The following is an 18,264-nucleotide window of genomic DNA, read 5'->3' as shown; positions in this document are numbered from 1 at the left end:
TATTTACATTTAATCAGTTTTACATTCAATTTAAATTAATTTAAACTAATTTTACATTTAATGAGCTGAACTAATTTGATTTATGTTAACCCCTTCATTCCGCCTCAGTTGTTTATAAACAAGAACGTTTTTAAACAGCTATTTTTTATTTAGGCAAGATATGCTCACAATAACAAGTAAGACTAATAAATATAACTATCACCTTTCATTTGACCACTAACAGTCACAAGTATTAGCTCTAGAAGTGAAGTTATTGCAATTTGGATTCTGATGAAGCAGTGCTGCCAGGGACAGTTTACGTTGATGACGAAAAATTAAATTTTGATATATTTTCGTTATTTTAAAATATTCTTGAAAACTGATAAAACCTATCAATTTGGACTGTCCTAGACTACGTTTTCCCCGAAATTGCTCTATTGTAAATATTCCAAAAAAATGAATTTAGCATTGGTAGGTAAAAATTGAGCAGCTTCAAGCACTGATAGAGAAGCAAGTATCTTTACAAATAATGATTTTCGAGTTTCTTGACTTCACCACTATAAAAAAGTTGGGCATTAAAGGGTTAATCATTGTCCCCTTTTGCGAATTTTAACTTCTTTTTTCTTGAATTTTTTTTAATTGCCTTTGTTTTATTATTTTTCTAGAATTTATTCTGTTTATTCGAGGTTTTATTTGTGCAGAATTCGAAGCTGTGTTCATCCAACCGCTAGTTTCGCGCGAGTTTCACAAACTAATGAATGATCCGACAATGATATGTGAAATTTCTCATCTCACTGCTAGGTGGATTATATCGGTTTTTGAGATCCAAACCGGTTCTTCTCTAAGTCTTTCACGATTCTGGAAGCAGAATCGATTCTACCGCCAGTTTTATAAGAGTTACCAGACATACGTTAATCAGTGTGTCATATAATGATCACAAATCAATCCCATAAAGATTGGAAGTCCCATAAAAATGTGACACACATGCGATCTTGAGCAGTTTACAATATTAGATGGTCGCAAGAAAAAAAATTGTTCGCAAAAAAAATCACGTTACACTCTAATGTGTGGTTGTGTCCTGAAATTTAGTTCTTTTATGATTTATTGTTTATAATTTGGGAGTTCACTGTTTTGTATTAGCGATATCGACTGTAGTCATAATTGTAGAAGCTTAGTCCCAATTTTCGTTATTTTTATGTACGTTATCGTGAAATTTTATTAAATAAACACTTTGCTATGTAACCGATCGGCGATATCTTGTAGTTTTTTGAACTATCTCACGAACACAGTATTGTGTTTTTTGACCCAGTGTAGTTTTTGTTTTCGGATCTGATATCACACTGGACCATATTAAATGAACGTTCAAGTTCCTAATCGGTTTCTTATACATACTGCTCGTATCTATGACTGATTACTAGCAAGCAGGGAATAAAATTGAATCCTTGAATACTATTCCAGAATTTGTAATATAGTTCACGTGAAAATTTCACGAGCGGCGATTGTTGAGCCGTGAGCTAGAAATCACGAATCAGATCACGAGTTCATGAATATTATTCGCTATTCTGTGAAATTATTCACGTTATGATTTTAGGACCATGCATAAAATTGCATATTTTATTAACTATATTATGATAGTAGAAGTGTATTTCATGATTTTGTGAACTATTTGGCGAGCACGAATGCTGAATCGTTACTATCATACTAGGAACCATGGACAACTTCCCGACGCATGAATGTATTCATGAATAATATTCCGAATTGAAATAGTTAACGAGAAAATATCAATACGGTTTTGATTTTGTGAACTAACTCACAACCATGAAAACTAGATCATGATTAAGATGCAATCAATCTTGAATCGGATCACGTCGTCTAGTCAGACCGTTAACAATGTTCCCAAATTTATGGATAATATCAGGAGCCAACATTTGGTTTATTAATTATTGTTATGACGTTGTGAACTAGTTCACGGAAAAGTAATGACGTAGCGGAAATCGTGACTGAAATTCTCAAAATTCAGATATCTACACAAATAAAACCGTTATGCAGGCGTTACGAAAGGAGAATTGAACATAATTATAAAGCACATGATTTTTGTTCACGGTCCTGTTGTCCTACCGAAAAATGTTATTGTTCCAGAATTGACGAACAATCTTTTTTTAAGTGCGTATATTATACACGGAAACAACTTCTTCCCAAAATCATAGATACCATGAATTATGGAAGAATCACGTTTTTACGTTACGTAAACCATGAATACAAATATGTTATTTATAATTGTGTTCAATTTCCCTTCAGTAACGCCCACATAACGCTTTTATTAGTGGAAGTATTTGTTTTTTAAGTGATTAACTGGTTTTATTTTGTGAACCTCAGTCACGGTTTCCACCATGACATTATCAAATCGATTTTTTGTACCTAACCTAGTTCACAACTTTATGAATGTTATTCATAAAACCAAAGGTTGACTCATGATTCTATTCATAGATTTAGGAACATTGGTTCACAAAATCAAAAGAGTTTGGATATTTTTTCGTGAACTATTTCACAAAACTCGGAATTTTATTCATTCATCTATTCAATCCTCGTGACGTAATTCACGATTCCCAATAAATTTGTCACGATTAAATATCCATGTTCGTGAAATAATTCACAAAACCATTCTACATTATTTATGTATCCTTGAACTTGATTCACGAATTATCATTCGTGCTCGTGAAATAGCTCATAAAATCATAAAATATTATTCATGTATTCGTGAAATGGTTCATGATTCCTAGTATAACAGGTACTACCTACCATTCATGTTCGTGAAATAGCTAACGAAATAATGAAATATTGTTCATGTATACGTGAACTGGATCATAATTTCTAGTACAATAATCACGACTTACCATTTGTGGTCGTTAAATAGCTCTCGAAATCATAAAATATTTTTCACGTATTTGTGAACTGGTCGATGATTCCTAGTATAACAGGCACGATTTACCATTCATGCTCGTGAAACAATTAACGAAATCGTAAAATATTATTCATGTATACGTGAACGTTTGTGATTCCTAGTACAATAGTCACAACTTACCATTGGAACTCGAGAAATAGATCACGAAATCATAAAACACTAATGTATTCATGATTCATAATTATTAGTACAATAGTCACGACCAGAGTTAAAAATATTCAAATTCATTGAATGAAAATCGATCGTATTAAGCCGCATTCATTTTCAATATTCAGTGACGCAGCTGAAAACGTCAAACGAACAAACCGCCCATTCATCCATGCAGATTTTCATTCGTCTCCGATTATTACTCGAAGCGGCCGTGCAGCAACGAATCAAACGCATCAAAGTAGGCCCTGGCACAATGTAAGCGTCGATGATTGTTGTTTTATATGCTTTACTGGCATTTGAAAACATTTTCCTATATAATTAGTGAAAGGAATATATTGTACGATATTCAACTGAATGAATAACATGGATAATTGAATGAATATTTTTTTCTATTCACCGCGAGTCGCATCAGGGTCATTTTCAGCCGTCAAAAAAGAGCTTCGATTATTTTTAACTCTGGTCACGACAGACTATTTGCGCTCGTGAAAAAGTTCATCAATTCATGAAATATAATTCATGGTTTACGATCTGTCATGTGTACTTGTGATATTTAGAAGATAACCCTAATCATTTGCAATTTCATGTAACATTGTCATGAAATTTTCACGTGAATATTTTCACAAAATTTGGAGTATTGTTCGTGGAATAACTTATGTTCCATGCACTTATTCATGACATGTCATATATATATCCTGCTGCTAGAAACCTGTAATACGTACGAGCAGATAGAAGAAAACTATTAGCACCTCAAACACCGATATTTATTTGATAAGTTTCAGTGTGATGTTTGGACAGAATACGAAAGCTGCGCTACGATCATACGTTTATGATCCAGTTAATGTTGTCACGTTACTTCAAGTATAAAATCCGATAGTAACCAAAAAACCTCGCGATAAGGCGACGAAAAATTACGAATATCATGATAAAGCGCCTGATATCATGAACATGAGTCACATCATTCCACGTGTTAAATTCAAAAGTAAGCTCGAGAATAAAATATCACGATAACGTGAATAGAAATTGCGAATATCTTAACTAAGATACCAAAGTCATGAACATCAATCACATAGCTCGTGATTGAAATATCGAAAATCATGACGGTAACGTGATGAGAAATTACGAAAAGCGTGAATATGCTCCTGGAATCATAAACATCGTTTAACTGTCGGGCTGTATATTACCAAAATTTGAACAAGAATCATAACAAAAACTAAACATGTTTAGGGAGCGACCACAGTAACTCAACCAAACATTCGAATGTAACGCTATGTATATATTCGGGGGAACTAGTGTTTTGGAAACACAAATAGTTTCATGAATACGAGGTTTATTGTTCATTATTTCACCAATTTGATCACGCTTTTCGTAAATCGTTCAGTTCACGAAATCGTAATCTTATGTTCATTAATTTATGAACGGGTTTTTCCGTGTAGTCAACACCCCTGGGGAGGGACGGATCAGCGAGATATGGAAACGCGTGGTATCTTACCCAATGCGCTAATGCATCTGCCCATATAAATGCCCTTCCAATTTGTAAGTAATTAACTCGGAATCTCATGAATGATCAACAAAAAACGTTTTTACTTTTTCTTGACTGAATATGGTATTTGAATGACTATTTCAATGTCTTTTCAAAAAAAATCCATGCAAAAAAATTTGAAGCATATGCAATTATACTAAGTTTTGCTATTTTCCACACCACACACCTATCGTAAAATGGCCTTTCACCTCATTCGTGAATCCCTCGAACGTTGCATTTTCCATTTATCGAGTGCAACTTCCGCTGCACATTGGGTAGTAGGTGATATACCTACATGCTTTTGTTTTTTTAGCGCTCTCATTTCCCCCGATCGCGGTCGGTTAGTCAGTGTGCGCGGTAAACTGTCACATGTCCGATGGGGAGGTAAGAAGTGAAAAATTGGCAGACAATCAACATTCAGCGAAACAAATTTTTCCTCTCATTTTCTTCCCGTGGCCGCCTGGGCACGAGAGGCAAGTTTTTGAGGCGCAATATTTGCTCATTTGATTTTTTGCGCGTTTTGTCGAGCTAATTTGAAAACAAAAATCAGCAAATAGTTGGTTGAAACCGAAGTGAGAGTAGTGCCTCGTTGTTTTAGTATTGATCGATTATAATCGTCGTTTTTGATATTGATGAATTGGTTCGTTCTCATTCCAGTGCCCGTTGAAATTGACGACAGCGTTGCCACGCTTGCTAGTGCTAATAATACATCCAACAGCAGTCAGGACAACTCAGATGATTTTGTACTAGTACCAAACAATCTGCCGATGGATACATGCGCCGGAAACTATGATAAGAGGTTAGTATTAGTTTTAATTCATCAATTGCTTGTGTAACTTCTAACCTGTAAACGTTTCCTCTTACAGCAAACCGACTAGAGTGCCTCAAACAGCTTCGAACGCCCAGGCGAGTCCACCGAGACCAAGCTCTTTACCGATCTCGGAAGCAAAGCCCGTGCCAACGGCAGCTAGGAAGATCTCTCGACCACAAAATCAGACGCCACCAAAGGTAAATGTGAATTTTGCTCTGCTGTAACACATGTTAACCCTTCCCTCCCTACTTTCCAGAACATCCCCAATGCAATACCACGATCTCAACCGATCAGTATGAAGCGATCCGAGCATCGAAACAGCAATTGTGATATTAGCTCAATATCTCCGCCGGCAGTGCAATTCGCGATCGGCACACCACCTACCGGTGGACGCCGAAGATCCACCTCGGGTGGTTCGCTATCCGAAACACCTCCACCACCCTCCTGTTGGACAGTAAGCCCAGCCTCGCACCACTCTCCCTTACGCCGTTCCGGCACTAGCTCACCAGTATTATCCAACGCCCTATCGAAGCTTCCGGCTCTTGGCAGTCCCACGCTGATAACGACTGAAAACAACAACACTCATCCACTAGGATCTAGAGCTTTCACGTTGCCCGAAATGGGTGCGACCGGTGGACTGCAAAGCTACTTACACGATAACAATCTGGACGATCATCCGCTGAACTTTCATGCTCCGGAGTTGCCTGCTGAGACGCTGCTGGATGTAACTAAATTTTTACTTATTTTTTTGCAATATCATTTTTAATTAAAAAAATACATTTGCAGCGCGAACACAATGAAACACTCGCAAAACTCAACTTTGTCATCGCCCTCACGGACTGCATCCTCGAAGTGGCGGACTCTCGCTGTGCCCCTCTGTCGGCCCTAATGTCGGCCGATGCTCAACCGATTGCACCCCACGCGCCAGAACACTGCAAACGAGCGGAACGGCTGGTGCTGCTGGTTCGTGCCCTGAATCTGCTCTCGTCCGGCATGCATCTGGCGTCGTCGCAGCTACAAAATGGGCACCTAAAACCATCGAACACTGTTAAAAGTGGTAAGGTTATCGTTTACAACCAACCGACGGGATACCCGATTACCAATTGTTCTATTTTTGTGTTTTAGTGCTCTCGATGATGCATTCGCGGTACCGATCGACTCTGTGCGAATCGAAGAAGCTAAATGGGACGGGACTTTTGCAGAGGGCCGGGGCTAGCAATATTACAGCGGATAAAATACTGTACGATCATGCTATACAAATGGTGAGTGGATTTTTTGGATTCCTTTCAAGCAAATATGTATACGAAATAAGTTCTGGATCATCTGCTACTTTTTATCAAATAGTTTGTTTAAAAAATCATTTCCTATACAAGGTGGGCTTGTTTTCACCCATCTAGCGGTGCAACTGTTACTTTTTCAATGATGAACACTCTAGTATTGCATGATTAGTTATGGTAGTATACATGCGGAATCGATGATGGTGGCCAATGTAGCCGAAGACTGTAAAGTTGTCTGGGTCGCCAGGGCCGCTTTTAAACGCGGAATTGTGCTAAGAAAGTCCACCTGCTACAATGAGCTGAGCAGATAAGTAGACAACAATACTTGGGGCAATGCTTATCGAGTAGTCTTGGACAGGATCAAGGGTCCAACAACGCCAGCTAAAAATGTGCGCTGGCGGAATAATGATTATCGTGGATGGTTTTTCCCGAAACACGACTCAACCGCATGGCCACCTACACCGTACGTCGATGTAGACGTTGGAAATGCTGGCGACAATCGAGTCTCCACCGACGAGCCCTTTATAGTGGCAAAAACGACTGAAAGCGATGAAAGCTCCCGGTTCGGGCGGTATCCCCAACGTGGCACTGAAAGCCGCGATCCCGGCATTTCCAAACATGTTCAGGGTAGTACTACAGAAATTCCTGGACGATGGCTACTTCCCAGATAGATGGAAGATCCAGAAGCTGCCAAAACCAGGGAAGCCACCAGGAGATCCAACATCGTATCAGCCAATGTGCCTGCTGGATACTCAAGGTAAAATTCCGGAAAGGGTAGTCCTGAACAGACTGACGAACTACGCTGAAAGTGAGAACGGACTATCACAGAGGCAGTCCGGATTCCGGAAAGGAATCTTGACAGTGGACGCCATCCGCTCAGCCGTCGCGAGCACGAAGAAAGTGTCGAAGCAAAACATAAGCGGTAACCACTACGATCGACGTGAAGAACACGTTCAACTATGTCAACTGGGTGGCGATCGCCGTAGCACTGCACAGATGTGTGTCCAGGATTATCTGTGCAAGGTTCCGTTACTTTCAGAATCGAGTACTGGTCTACGAAACGAACATGAGGTCGATTAGGATCACGGCGGGAGTACCTCAGGGCTTCATACTTGACTCAGCGCTCTGGAATATATTGTACAACGGAGTGTTAACACTGAAACTGACCTGGATGGCTGACGTCAAGCTGCAGCTAGCTCACCGTAAGACGGTGATGGTCAGCAACCGTAAAAAATCCAGCGAGTCGTGATCAGCGTCGAGGGACAATTCATCTCATTGATACGTACGCTGAAGTACCTGGGTGTGACGGTCGACGATCGGTTGAATCACAACAGCCATGTCGACTATGTATGTGAGAAGGTTGCCGGGACTACTAATGCATTGGCAAGGATCATGCCGAACAAGGCACGAGCAAGATGCAGTACAAGACGTCTCCTGGCGAGTGTCTCATCCTCAATTCTGAGGTATGGCGTACCGGTCTGGGTTGCTGCGCTGAATTCAAAGCGGAACCTGACGAAGTTGACCAGCACGTTTCGCGAGTGCATACAGAACGGTGTCGTCGAAGGCGGTGTGCGTCATCGTTGAAATGATCCCCGTCTACATTACTCTATCTGGGGACGTGGAATGCCACCAGCGGAGAAATACACGAAATGCAAGGAGACTGATCAGAGCGGACTCGTTGGCTAAGTGGCATCAAGAGTGGGACAACGCGGAGAAATGATGGTTGGCCCATCGACTCATCCCAAATGTGTCTACTTGGGTGCATAGGAAGCATGGAGATGTAAACTTCCATTTGTTGCAGTTTTTGTCCGGGCACGGATGCTTCCGAAAGTACCTGTATCGGTTTGGACCTTTGCCCGGAGTGTGTCAACGTGTAAGAGACACCGGAACACGTGGTCTTCGAACGGCCTAGGTTCGAAGAAGTTCGAAGGGGTATGTCTGGTGTGACAGTTGACAATATCGTCGAAGAGATGTGCCAGGACGAGCATACATGGGACGCTGTCAACAGAGTGGTTACGAGTATACTCTCCGAGCTACAGAGAAAGTGGCGAAGGGATCAATAAAGTAACGCCGTCGGCTAGAAAACCGCCGTGAAATAACAAATCGGGTTTCGGGATAAATTCCGCCGCCAGGGAACTCTCCGCCGGTTTAGACTAGGTCCACCGCCGGGGACTAGTTGAGTAGTACGCGACGTAACTTCGTGTCGTTGGGGCGCCGGCGAACCGGACGTCAGGCTTCCCGGAATCGCCAGACCGAACTCGACTCCCTACCGGGTATCTCTTGAGTAGGCTAGATCCACCGCAGAAGATAAGAGCGAGTAGATCGCGTCGAATACCTGGATAAACCTTAACATCTGGTTGGTCCGTTGAGTAGGCTAGGTCCACCGACGGGGACTAGATCGGAACGAAACGAGGAGCTCACGAAAAAAGTATCGGGATCGGGATAAATCCACCAACGAGGAATACACAGTAGCGTAGATTCTAATTTGGCTGAGAGCTAATTGAATCACGAAACAGACTTCGGTATCGCGAGAAATTTCGCCGCCTAGGAACTCTCAATCGGAGTAGGGTGTTTCACCACCGAATAATATCCGAGTAGATCTCGATAAAGTTGGAAGCTAAAAAATGGCTCAAGAAAGCGGGGAGAAATTTCTCCGTAGAGGAAGTCTCAGTCGGAGTAGGGTCAGTTCTTCGCACGGGATTATCCGAGTAGATCGTGATAAGGCTGGGAGCTGAATGACTCACGGAAACAGGTGCTTAATGTCTCAGGAAAATAGCTAAACGGCTCGCTGATACGTGAACTGTAGACGACTTATTAGATGAAGATGAAAACCAAGAGAAGAGCCATTTCATGGATCAAGTGAGACTCCGAGACAGCTGCGGAAAACTGGTGAGCGAAAGAAAAACAAAAGCACAACGAGCCCCCCACGAAGTCATACCTCGATGTAGTACCGTGAGGAAGAAGGGCAAGAAAATAATAAGGAGTATTGTTAGTGGTTAGGGACGCAAGCGAGTCGTGAGTCCCACACAATGCCAATACACCAAAGGCCAGGCTTTTGAGGTTTTGTAAACCTCACTATAAAAAAACTGTGCCACTAACACTCTGGAACAAGAGCTAAACAAAACAAAAGCAATGCGTCGTGAAAAGTTCAAGGTATGGCAACGCATACTCGACTATAATATATTCCAGGAATATGCGACAACTGACAAGTATTCCAACTTGGTGAAGTTAAAACGAACGGAATCGTGGAGAGCCAACTGTGACGAACTGATCTCACGAATAGCAGTGATGGACCTTTGGAGATGGACGAAACGTTACAAAGGTAAAGCTACTGGTAGACAGCTATCATTAAGAGATTCGCAACTACTAGAAGTCGTAGATCGTCCGGCACCGCCTTCCACGAGATCATGTCCAATAGCAGAAACAGAATGCACATACGAACGACATGCGACGATTTTTCATAATAAACAACTTTCAAACAATCTTCAAATAGGAAAAGGACACAGCACCGGGTTAGTCGTTCGGTGATCAGCAATCTGCCCTATAATGCTCAAGTGGCACCTTTACAGATATACAACGAAATCGCACAGGTATCATCCCAAAGTTGTGGGAAGTTTCCAAGATCATCCCCATTCTTAAACCGGGAAAGTCTTCCGATGACTCCAAATAATATCGCCGATCGGTTTAGCTTTCTGTTTTTGGAAAACTTATGAAAACATGATCAAGGACAATTTGGAGTGGTACACAAAAACTTCTGTCGAACACTGTATGTGGTTTACTGAAGGGTAAATGAACGATGGATGCTCTTTATTTGTTGATTGAAGAGCTAGACACAGCTTTCACCCACAACGAGCATGTCGTATTTAGAGAGTATACGATAACGTTCAAATAGCAATACTACTGCGAGAGCTACGATCATTAGGAGTGGACAGAAGTTTATTGAGAGCTTTCAATTTGTACCAGCGTAAAGTAGCAAATTTAAGAATCTCTAAAACCAAACGGAATAATATTTCATCAAGTTAGTTTAGAGAATTTGATGAAGTATTATTCCGCTTAATTTTTCTGAAAAGGTGTACGACCTTTTGGATTTGTAATCCTATATTCATAAATGGAGAAAAAATTAAAACCCTCCGCTTTTACCTGAATAATTATGGGGATAACACTGTGATACATTTTGAAACAATTAGTCCGGTATATGTATGTTTATTGAATAATTATTCAGTAGATTTTAAGTTATGATGTACACCGCAACACGAGTTTTTTGTGAGGCGCATCTGCAGATTCATTATCACCCGCTCAATTTTCAGTCTTTTGTGATAAAAATTTGAGAAAATATTTTTCAAGTTTGGAATTATAATATATAAATTGAATGAATATATCAACACTCTATATTGCCAAAACAATTTAAGAAAATTCTGTATCAGATGAACCGTATCACTTACCCACTACATTATCTTTATATGTATTCCCCTTCAGTGCCAATCGGCTGCCCTAGATGAGCTGTTTGGCAACCCCGAAGATTGCTTCACTCGTTACCAGTCGGCGCAGATTCTGCTCCACTCACTGGCCCAGAAGTGCAGTCATCCACAGGATAAGATGCTGTTATCGAAATGTGAGTACTGTCTTTATTCATAACTCGTTTCAGATTAATAATTTGTGTTGTGTCTCCCTACCCCAGACAAAGACGCAGTCGAGAAGCGGCTTTACATCCTGCAGCAGCAGGGTCTGATCTACACAACCGACGATCTGTCATGAACCAGCGCTCTGCAGACGCTCAGAAGACGTCTGGCAAAAATCTTCTGACTGGCTGGCACGGCGACGGCTTTGGATGGGTTCAACGGTCAACAGCATCCATTGGATCGCTGGATACGAGCAGGACTGGATTAAGGATCGAGTGAGTGTATGAGTGTGGCAAATCAACACAAATGTTGATAGTTTAAGTGAGTGGTAACAAACTCCGTGAGATTTATTCCATGAAATTATTTATTCATCTGTTTTTGTCGCATGATCGGTTGTTGGCGAGTTTGTGAGCGATCACTGATAAATAGAGAACGCTGTAAATAGCAAGATATTCGTTTATATGGAAAATGAAACAAAACATGACGAAAACTTTGCCTAAAAGATCATAGAACGCTTCCAAAAGTAGAGTTGCAACGGTTTTGGAGCTTATCCCCCAAAATATAGCTTTAGTGTAAATAATGCATTGTCGCTGAAAACTGTAAATAGATAGCACTCGGCAATGAAAGGTAAAACGTGGTACTCAGGCAATAAGCTTTTGTACAATTCGCGGCTTCTGATGTTGATCCTTACGTTACTCGAAATTGAAATATGCTTGTGTTAGTCGACAAATGTATGATCTCCCCAAAATCATTGTCGTCTGCATAGTACAGTACACTTAATCAGCGGCTACAAAATTAATCACTCTCACTATAACGTTAAGGCAAAACATGTTTATAATCACAGTAGAAATATTTTTTGAACCATTATGAATTTACTCGAAAACACTAACCATTGTGTCAATAAAGTATGCACAGTAAATCGCTTTCAAACTATGCCAACAATTCATTCATGTTATTGTGTAATTATCAAATATTTCAATCGCTGATTGACATTAATCGTCCTATCTAGCAGAGACCCTTTCGGTTTCTGAAAGTTTCCACCGCTCCAGGTAACACCTTTTATACAGTTAGCAGCGGTGATCCATCGAAACTCCAAGCCACCATCCGAATGAATTGTGTTTTCTTTTTTTTTTTTTCAATTACACACAAGTGGCAAATATTTGTGACCAAAATAAAACGATTAGTGTCACCCAGACGTCGGGCATCTGAGCAAACAAACTCCAAATAGATGTGGGGTGAGTTGTCTTTTATATCTCGAATGTTTTCCAATGTTGGAACAATCAGCGGGATTGAGGAACATGAATCCGTATGACCTCCAATTTAATGTGTTTTACTTTTATTTTTCGTTTAACTGATACCACGAGGCAGAGTAATCAATATGATAAACGCGTAGTACCTAAGTACAAAACATCTAAGCATACATCCCTAGACAGTAAAATGAACACTTGTAGAACTATGAACTAAATGTTTACTCTCTGCTCTGAGAGCCTCAATATACTCTCTCTGTGCGGAGGGCGATAAGATACAAGAATAATATAATTAGACGTACGCAATAACTATGCAAACGTAACTGTGAGGTAATGGTGGATTTCAAACAACTAAATCTCATCCGCTGATGGATTGCATAGACAAGGTAGAGAGCAGTGCAATTTAGTCGAGAGTAGAGCGGAATGCAAAGATACAATGTTGAACCGTATATGAAAGTAATGTCCTTGGTTAATAATAATTGTGGGAAACAATTCTCATCTCCAAATAAAATTTTATTATACCACTAAAACGAGCCGATTGATGAAACTTTGGCGTAGTAAATAAAACGGAAACATAAAGTTGAAAATATAATGTAACGCATAAAATCATATTACTATTGAAGAAAAATCAGCATATGTTAGAGAGACACTATAAAAAACAATCAACCAAAATCTTCAATAAAAAATAACAGATAAATCGTATATCAAACTGTCAGTATCTTATCCGAATCATGCATTTGATGCACCTAGTTTGAAGAAATTGTCATTACAAAAAAATGCACTGCCTACTTCCATGATAACACTTGTTATAATTTAATAAGTGAATTCAACCGATGGATGATTCGCGAATTTTTTACACCTTTACGTTGAAACGATAGGATAAATGTTCATAGTCAGCATCATAGCTGCTCCAGTTAAGTATGTCCTTGATATCTTTCATCGTTATCGACATAACTGAACAAATCGGCTGTTCTGAATCATGACCATGTATTTCAGACTTCCAGGTTGTACAAATCAGTTTAATCAGATTTGTAATACATTGTTCAATCACTGCTTGCCGCAGTTCATTACTGTTCACTCAATCGTTCGCTTCATCGAAATCCACAAACAGGTGATGATTCGATAAGTTGTATTCCCGCAATTTTACCTTGATTTGTGGCATTGATATTCACCGCTGGAGGTGGCAATAAACAGAACACGAGAGAGACGGTATAGACGTTATTGAAAATCGTTATGCCGCGATTGTCATTACACTTCTTGTAGGTAGGGCATAAGACGCAATTTAATCAATCAGACGATATTTCTTCTTCCATCCAGATCGTTCCCATCACACAGCGGAACAATCGGTCAAGGATAGAAGGACAGAATACGGCTGGGATTCTGCCTTCCCATTTTTTCAGTTCTCGAATAGCTTGTCGCATTTCGTCTAACCCGGTTAGGAAGCTCAAAAGTTACTCGTCGTATGTTCGAGTTTCAGTCAGGAAGGATTCGTAGTGGTCAGAAAACTGCATTGCACGCTAAAAATCAGCTGCGAAGTCTGTCGAAACATGAAGTGAACTTCCGTATCAGGAATCAGGAATCAGTAGCGTCTGGCTCAAATGGCACGTTCCTCATGTTGATAGGAGATTTGTGCCTTGCCAAGAATCGTCTTTTCATCATTTTCCAGATGGGAAGGATTGGGGAAGTGGTAAGGTTAGGGGTAAGGAAAACAACGACACAGAACAATTAAAACAGAGCTTTCTGCACCCCCGGAGTGATGCTGAACGATCTGCAGGTGCTACAACAGCAGGAATAAAACTTCCAACCCCCGGAGGGATTTAGAACCTCTACTCAAACAGTGAGTGGATATATCAACACCCCCGAGGGGATATTGAGATAACAGAACGACAACACCCCCGAAGAGATATTGTCATTCAAATACGGCTAAAAAACTATAGCTCTTTACCACACTGGGTTAAGAACAAAAGCATATCCTTAAATTTCAGCTCTCTGTACATAGGTTCATCTATGTATGGAGAACCAAAAATCCGGATGCGCAATTGCATTAATACAGGGCAATTGCATATCAAATGATATGATGTTCCGTAATCGGATTCACAAAGATCACATGAATAATACTCAGCGCGCTGAATAGTAGCCATGTGATAATTGAGTTTGCAATGTCCAGCCCTGACCAGAATACTACAATTGTGCTTGGAAAAATGCAACAAATTTCATGACATTTTCGGACTCACATCCGGCAGAAAAGCCTTTGTTTGAACGCAAGTTTGCAAGCTACGCCAATGGTTGGCATGTTCGAATGCAGCCCAAGAGCGAATCTTGTGCTTTATCCAACTTATTGACAGTGGTAGAACTGGTTCTGGACCAACGAAATCAGTCGCTGCGCCAGCTCTAGCCAATTCGTCCGCCCATTCATTTCCAGTGCTTTCAGGGCAAAAATAGATTCTTTTACCGTAAATTCCCTGTTGAAGTGCGGAATGTACGCCACACAGAATCGCAAAGATTTCTGCTTGGAATACGGTACAGTATCTACCAAGCGAATGAGATTGGTTTAATCTCATCTCATGACAATAGACACCAGCACCGGCTCGGCCCTCCAACAAAGAACCGTCCGTGTAACAATCTACGTATTCTTCAAGTTGTCGCTCCATCCAGCCAGACAGCCATTCCTCACGAAGAGGAATTCTCACATTGGAAGTTTTAGAAGGAAAACTACATGTGAGTGTAAGGTCACTGGGAGCAAGTGTATATTCATCCCAAGTAACCATTTGGGGCCACAGTCTTGTGTGGCTAGTTACACGATCTATTGGGTTACTGTTCCAGAGCCCAGTAACCTTAAGACGGTATGCACAAGAAAGTGCTTCTTGTTTCAGAAACACATAGGTACGTGTTGTCGAGAACGCACCAGTCATCGCCATCAAGACCATCCTCTGAAGATGGTTTAACTTTGATTGGATTGTCATGACTTCTCCCTTCTGCCACCAAATAAGGCACCCGTATGCCAGTATTGGTCTAACAATTGTTGTGTAAATCCACTGAATGTACTTGGGTTTGAGTCCCCAAGATTTTCCGAAAGCCCGTCTACATTGGCCAAAGGCCATGCAAGCTTTTTTGATCCTGAAATCGATGTGAGCTGTCCTATTAAGTTTTGAGTCGAGAATTACCCCAACGTACTTAACTTGATCTTCGACAATAATTTCAGAGTCAAAAAACTGCAATGGACGAGCTCCGGTTGTAATCCTTCGTTGCGTGAAAAACACCATTGAGGTTTTATTTGGATTAACTGATAGTCCAACATGAAGACACCACCGCTCAACAACACATAATCCTTGTTGCATCAAATCAAAAAGTGTGTTAATGCAAATACCGGTGATCATTATATGATAATCATCGGCGAAACCATACGTCGGAAACTCAAGCTCATTTAGTTTTCTCAACAAGCTATCGGCGACAAGGTTCCATAGAAGTGGTGACAGCACACCACCTTGAGGACATCCGCAGACACTCAGTTTCCTCATCTCTACTTGTCTTAACGATGAGCACAGATGTCGGTTGCTTACTATTGCGTGTATCCAGTTCGTGATATATGAAGGTACTCCATGATCTCATGCTGCTTCCAAAATGGATTCGAAAGACACGTTGTCAAAAGCACCTTCAATATCGAGAAAAACTCCTAAACTTGATTGCTTTGTGAAAAAGCTTTTTCAATGTTGTAGACAACATTGTGTAACAGGGTGGTAGTAGACTTCCCCCGCTGATATGCATGTTGCATTGCATGCAGCGGGTGCTCGCCCAAGCTACCATCCCGAATGTAGTGGCCGATTAAACGTTCCACTGATTTGAGAAGGAAGGAGGTCAGACTGATCGGTCTAAAGCTCTTTGCCTCCTCATACGTGACGCGGCCACCTTTGGGAATGAATTTGACAGTTATCTGCATAACTGACATACTTCAACCCGCCGGATGCCACGCGGCCTCTAGGCTGATTTTGTCCGGAGAAAGATAATAGAGTTATAGTTATACAGAATACGGCTGGGATTCTGCCTTCCCATTTTTTCAGTTCTCGAATAGCTTGTCGCATTTCGTCTAACCCGGTTAGGAAGCTCAAAAGTTACTCGTCGTATGTTCGAGTTTCAGTCAGGAAGGATTCGTAGTGGTCAGAAAACTGCATTGCACGCTAAAAATCAGCTGCGAAGTCTGTCGAAACATGAAGTGAACTTCCGTAGCTGAATGTAATGCCAACCCGAGCAAATACTCATGGGTTCAAACACCACATAGCCCCTTCAAAAGACCTTAAATATGGTCCGTGCCAAAATTCACAACCATCAAGACACCATAAAATGGCCTCAATAACCCATAAATACACCAGCATATGGTATTTTGTATGGGATCTACCGAACCATGGTGATGGCGTTTTCATGGGTTGAACCCATTTCAAGCACCCATGTCAAACCCCATGAGCATGGGGGTATTATGGGCTTTTCGTTTGCTCGGGAAGGCTTTGCTTTTTTACTTCGTCTAGCCTGCTTATCATCCTCAATCTCTATGCTACTTGTGCCACTCCTGTATGATCTGCAACCTGTTCCTCATCGGTACTTGATCATGATCGGTATCAGGACGCTTATCCTGCTCAATTAAACGATCGTTTTGAAACATTTTCGCGCGCCGTTCTTGGCAAAGCTTCCCTCTGTTTCCTCGAGTACTCACACCACATCGTTCCTTGTTCTAACGTGTAGTCGATGTAGGCATTGGACTGCTAGACTGGCTTTTATCGTCTGTCACTCTTCTGCTGTTTTCCACGTGTGGTATACGAAACATCTTTGGCTCTGGTACAAAATGAATTGGCCTTTTTTCATATATGGAAAGATTATACAATCCACAGAGCAAAAATATTGACATTTCCGAGTGACCTTTAAAGAGGAACGAATTTTCATGCCCTTAGGGCCGAATATCACATACCATTCGACTCAGTTCACCGTGATCGGAAAATGCCTGTGTCTTAGTTAAACTCCCACCATTTTCTCAGAGATTTCAAAACCGATTTGAAATTACGTTTCATCAACACATGAACCGGGACCAAAAGCTCTACTTCCCTTGCGAAGGAATACGTGACACAGAGTTTTCATACCAGAAAATCGCAACAACCTTCGCTGGGATTGAACCCAGGCCCACTGGGCTGAATGGCGGTTATGCCTGCCACTCAACCATTTTTGGAAAAACGACATATCGAGAAAATTGAGTTTAAAATTTTATGTTGTCACTGATCTTGGTGCGCGAAGCGTGCTTGTAGGCGCTGCAACTTTCGATCTATTTTTCGGATCTCAGCAGACGTTTTTTCATGCACTCTTTCACATAAATTTCCTGATTGGCGGACGCGCTTGCATTGAAAATGTCGCTTTTCAAACCACAGGCACAAAAAGCCTACCAAAGCAGATATTTCTGTGTGAATTTCGACAGCATCATATGCTTGAAAATATTGACCACTTTTCCTTACGGTTCCCATTACACTGGTGACAGTTGATTTGGCCACTTTTTGCGATTTTGCGAACTCGTCGTGCAAGTACCCAACAAACAACGATGCTTGAACAAGCTTTTGATACAAGAGAATAATCTGAACGAAAGCGATTCAAGCAATTATCCAGCTAAATTGTTTGTTGGGTAGTGCGGAATCAGGCGAAACGCGAGCAAAATTTCGCTGTGTT

At 40.9% G+C, this 18,264-nt stretch overlaps 1 protein-coding gene across 1 annotated transcript in view; it reads left to right on the top strand.

Moving 5' to 3' along the window:
- Window positions 1–13,268, top strand: part of LOC131693813 (serine/threonine-protein kinase ULK2) — a 112,919-nt gene extending 99,651 nt beyond the window's left edge. The window contains exons 9-15 of the mRNA XM_058981957.1: window positions 5,268–5,409; window positions 5,477–5,618; window positions 5,678–6,145; window positions 6,208–6,478; window positions 6,547–6,683; window positions 11,175–11,310; window positions 11,377–13,268. Coding sequence (XP_058837940.1) covers window positions 5,268–5,409; window positions 5,477–5,618; window positions 5,678–6,145; window positions 6,208–6,478; window positions 6,547–6,683; window positions 11,175–11,310; window positions 11,377–11,453 — 1,373 coding nt within the window. The 3' untranslated portion in view covers window positions 11,454–13,268. The remainder of the gene's footprint in view (window positions 1–5,267; window positions 5,410–5,476; window positions 5,619–5,677; window positions 6,146–6,207; window positions 6,479–6,546; window positions 6,684–11,174; window positions 11,311–11,376) is intronic.
- The last annotated feature ends 4,996 nt before the right edge of the window (window positions 13,269–18,264 follow it).

The sequence above is a fragment of the Topomyia yanbarensis genome, chromosome 3 (assembly GCF_030247195.1).
Source record: "Topomyia yanbarensis strain Yona2022 chromosome 3, ASM3024719v1, whole genome shotgun sequence".
NCBI lineage: Eukaryota > Metazoa > Arthropoda > Insecta > Diptera > Culicidae > Topomyia > Topomyia yanbarensis.
Note: the sequence above shows the minus strand (reverse complement) of the source record. Positions and strands in the feature narration are given on the sequence as shown.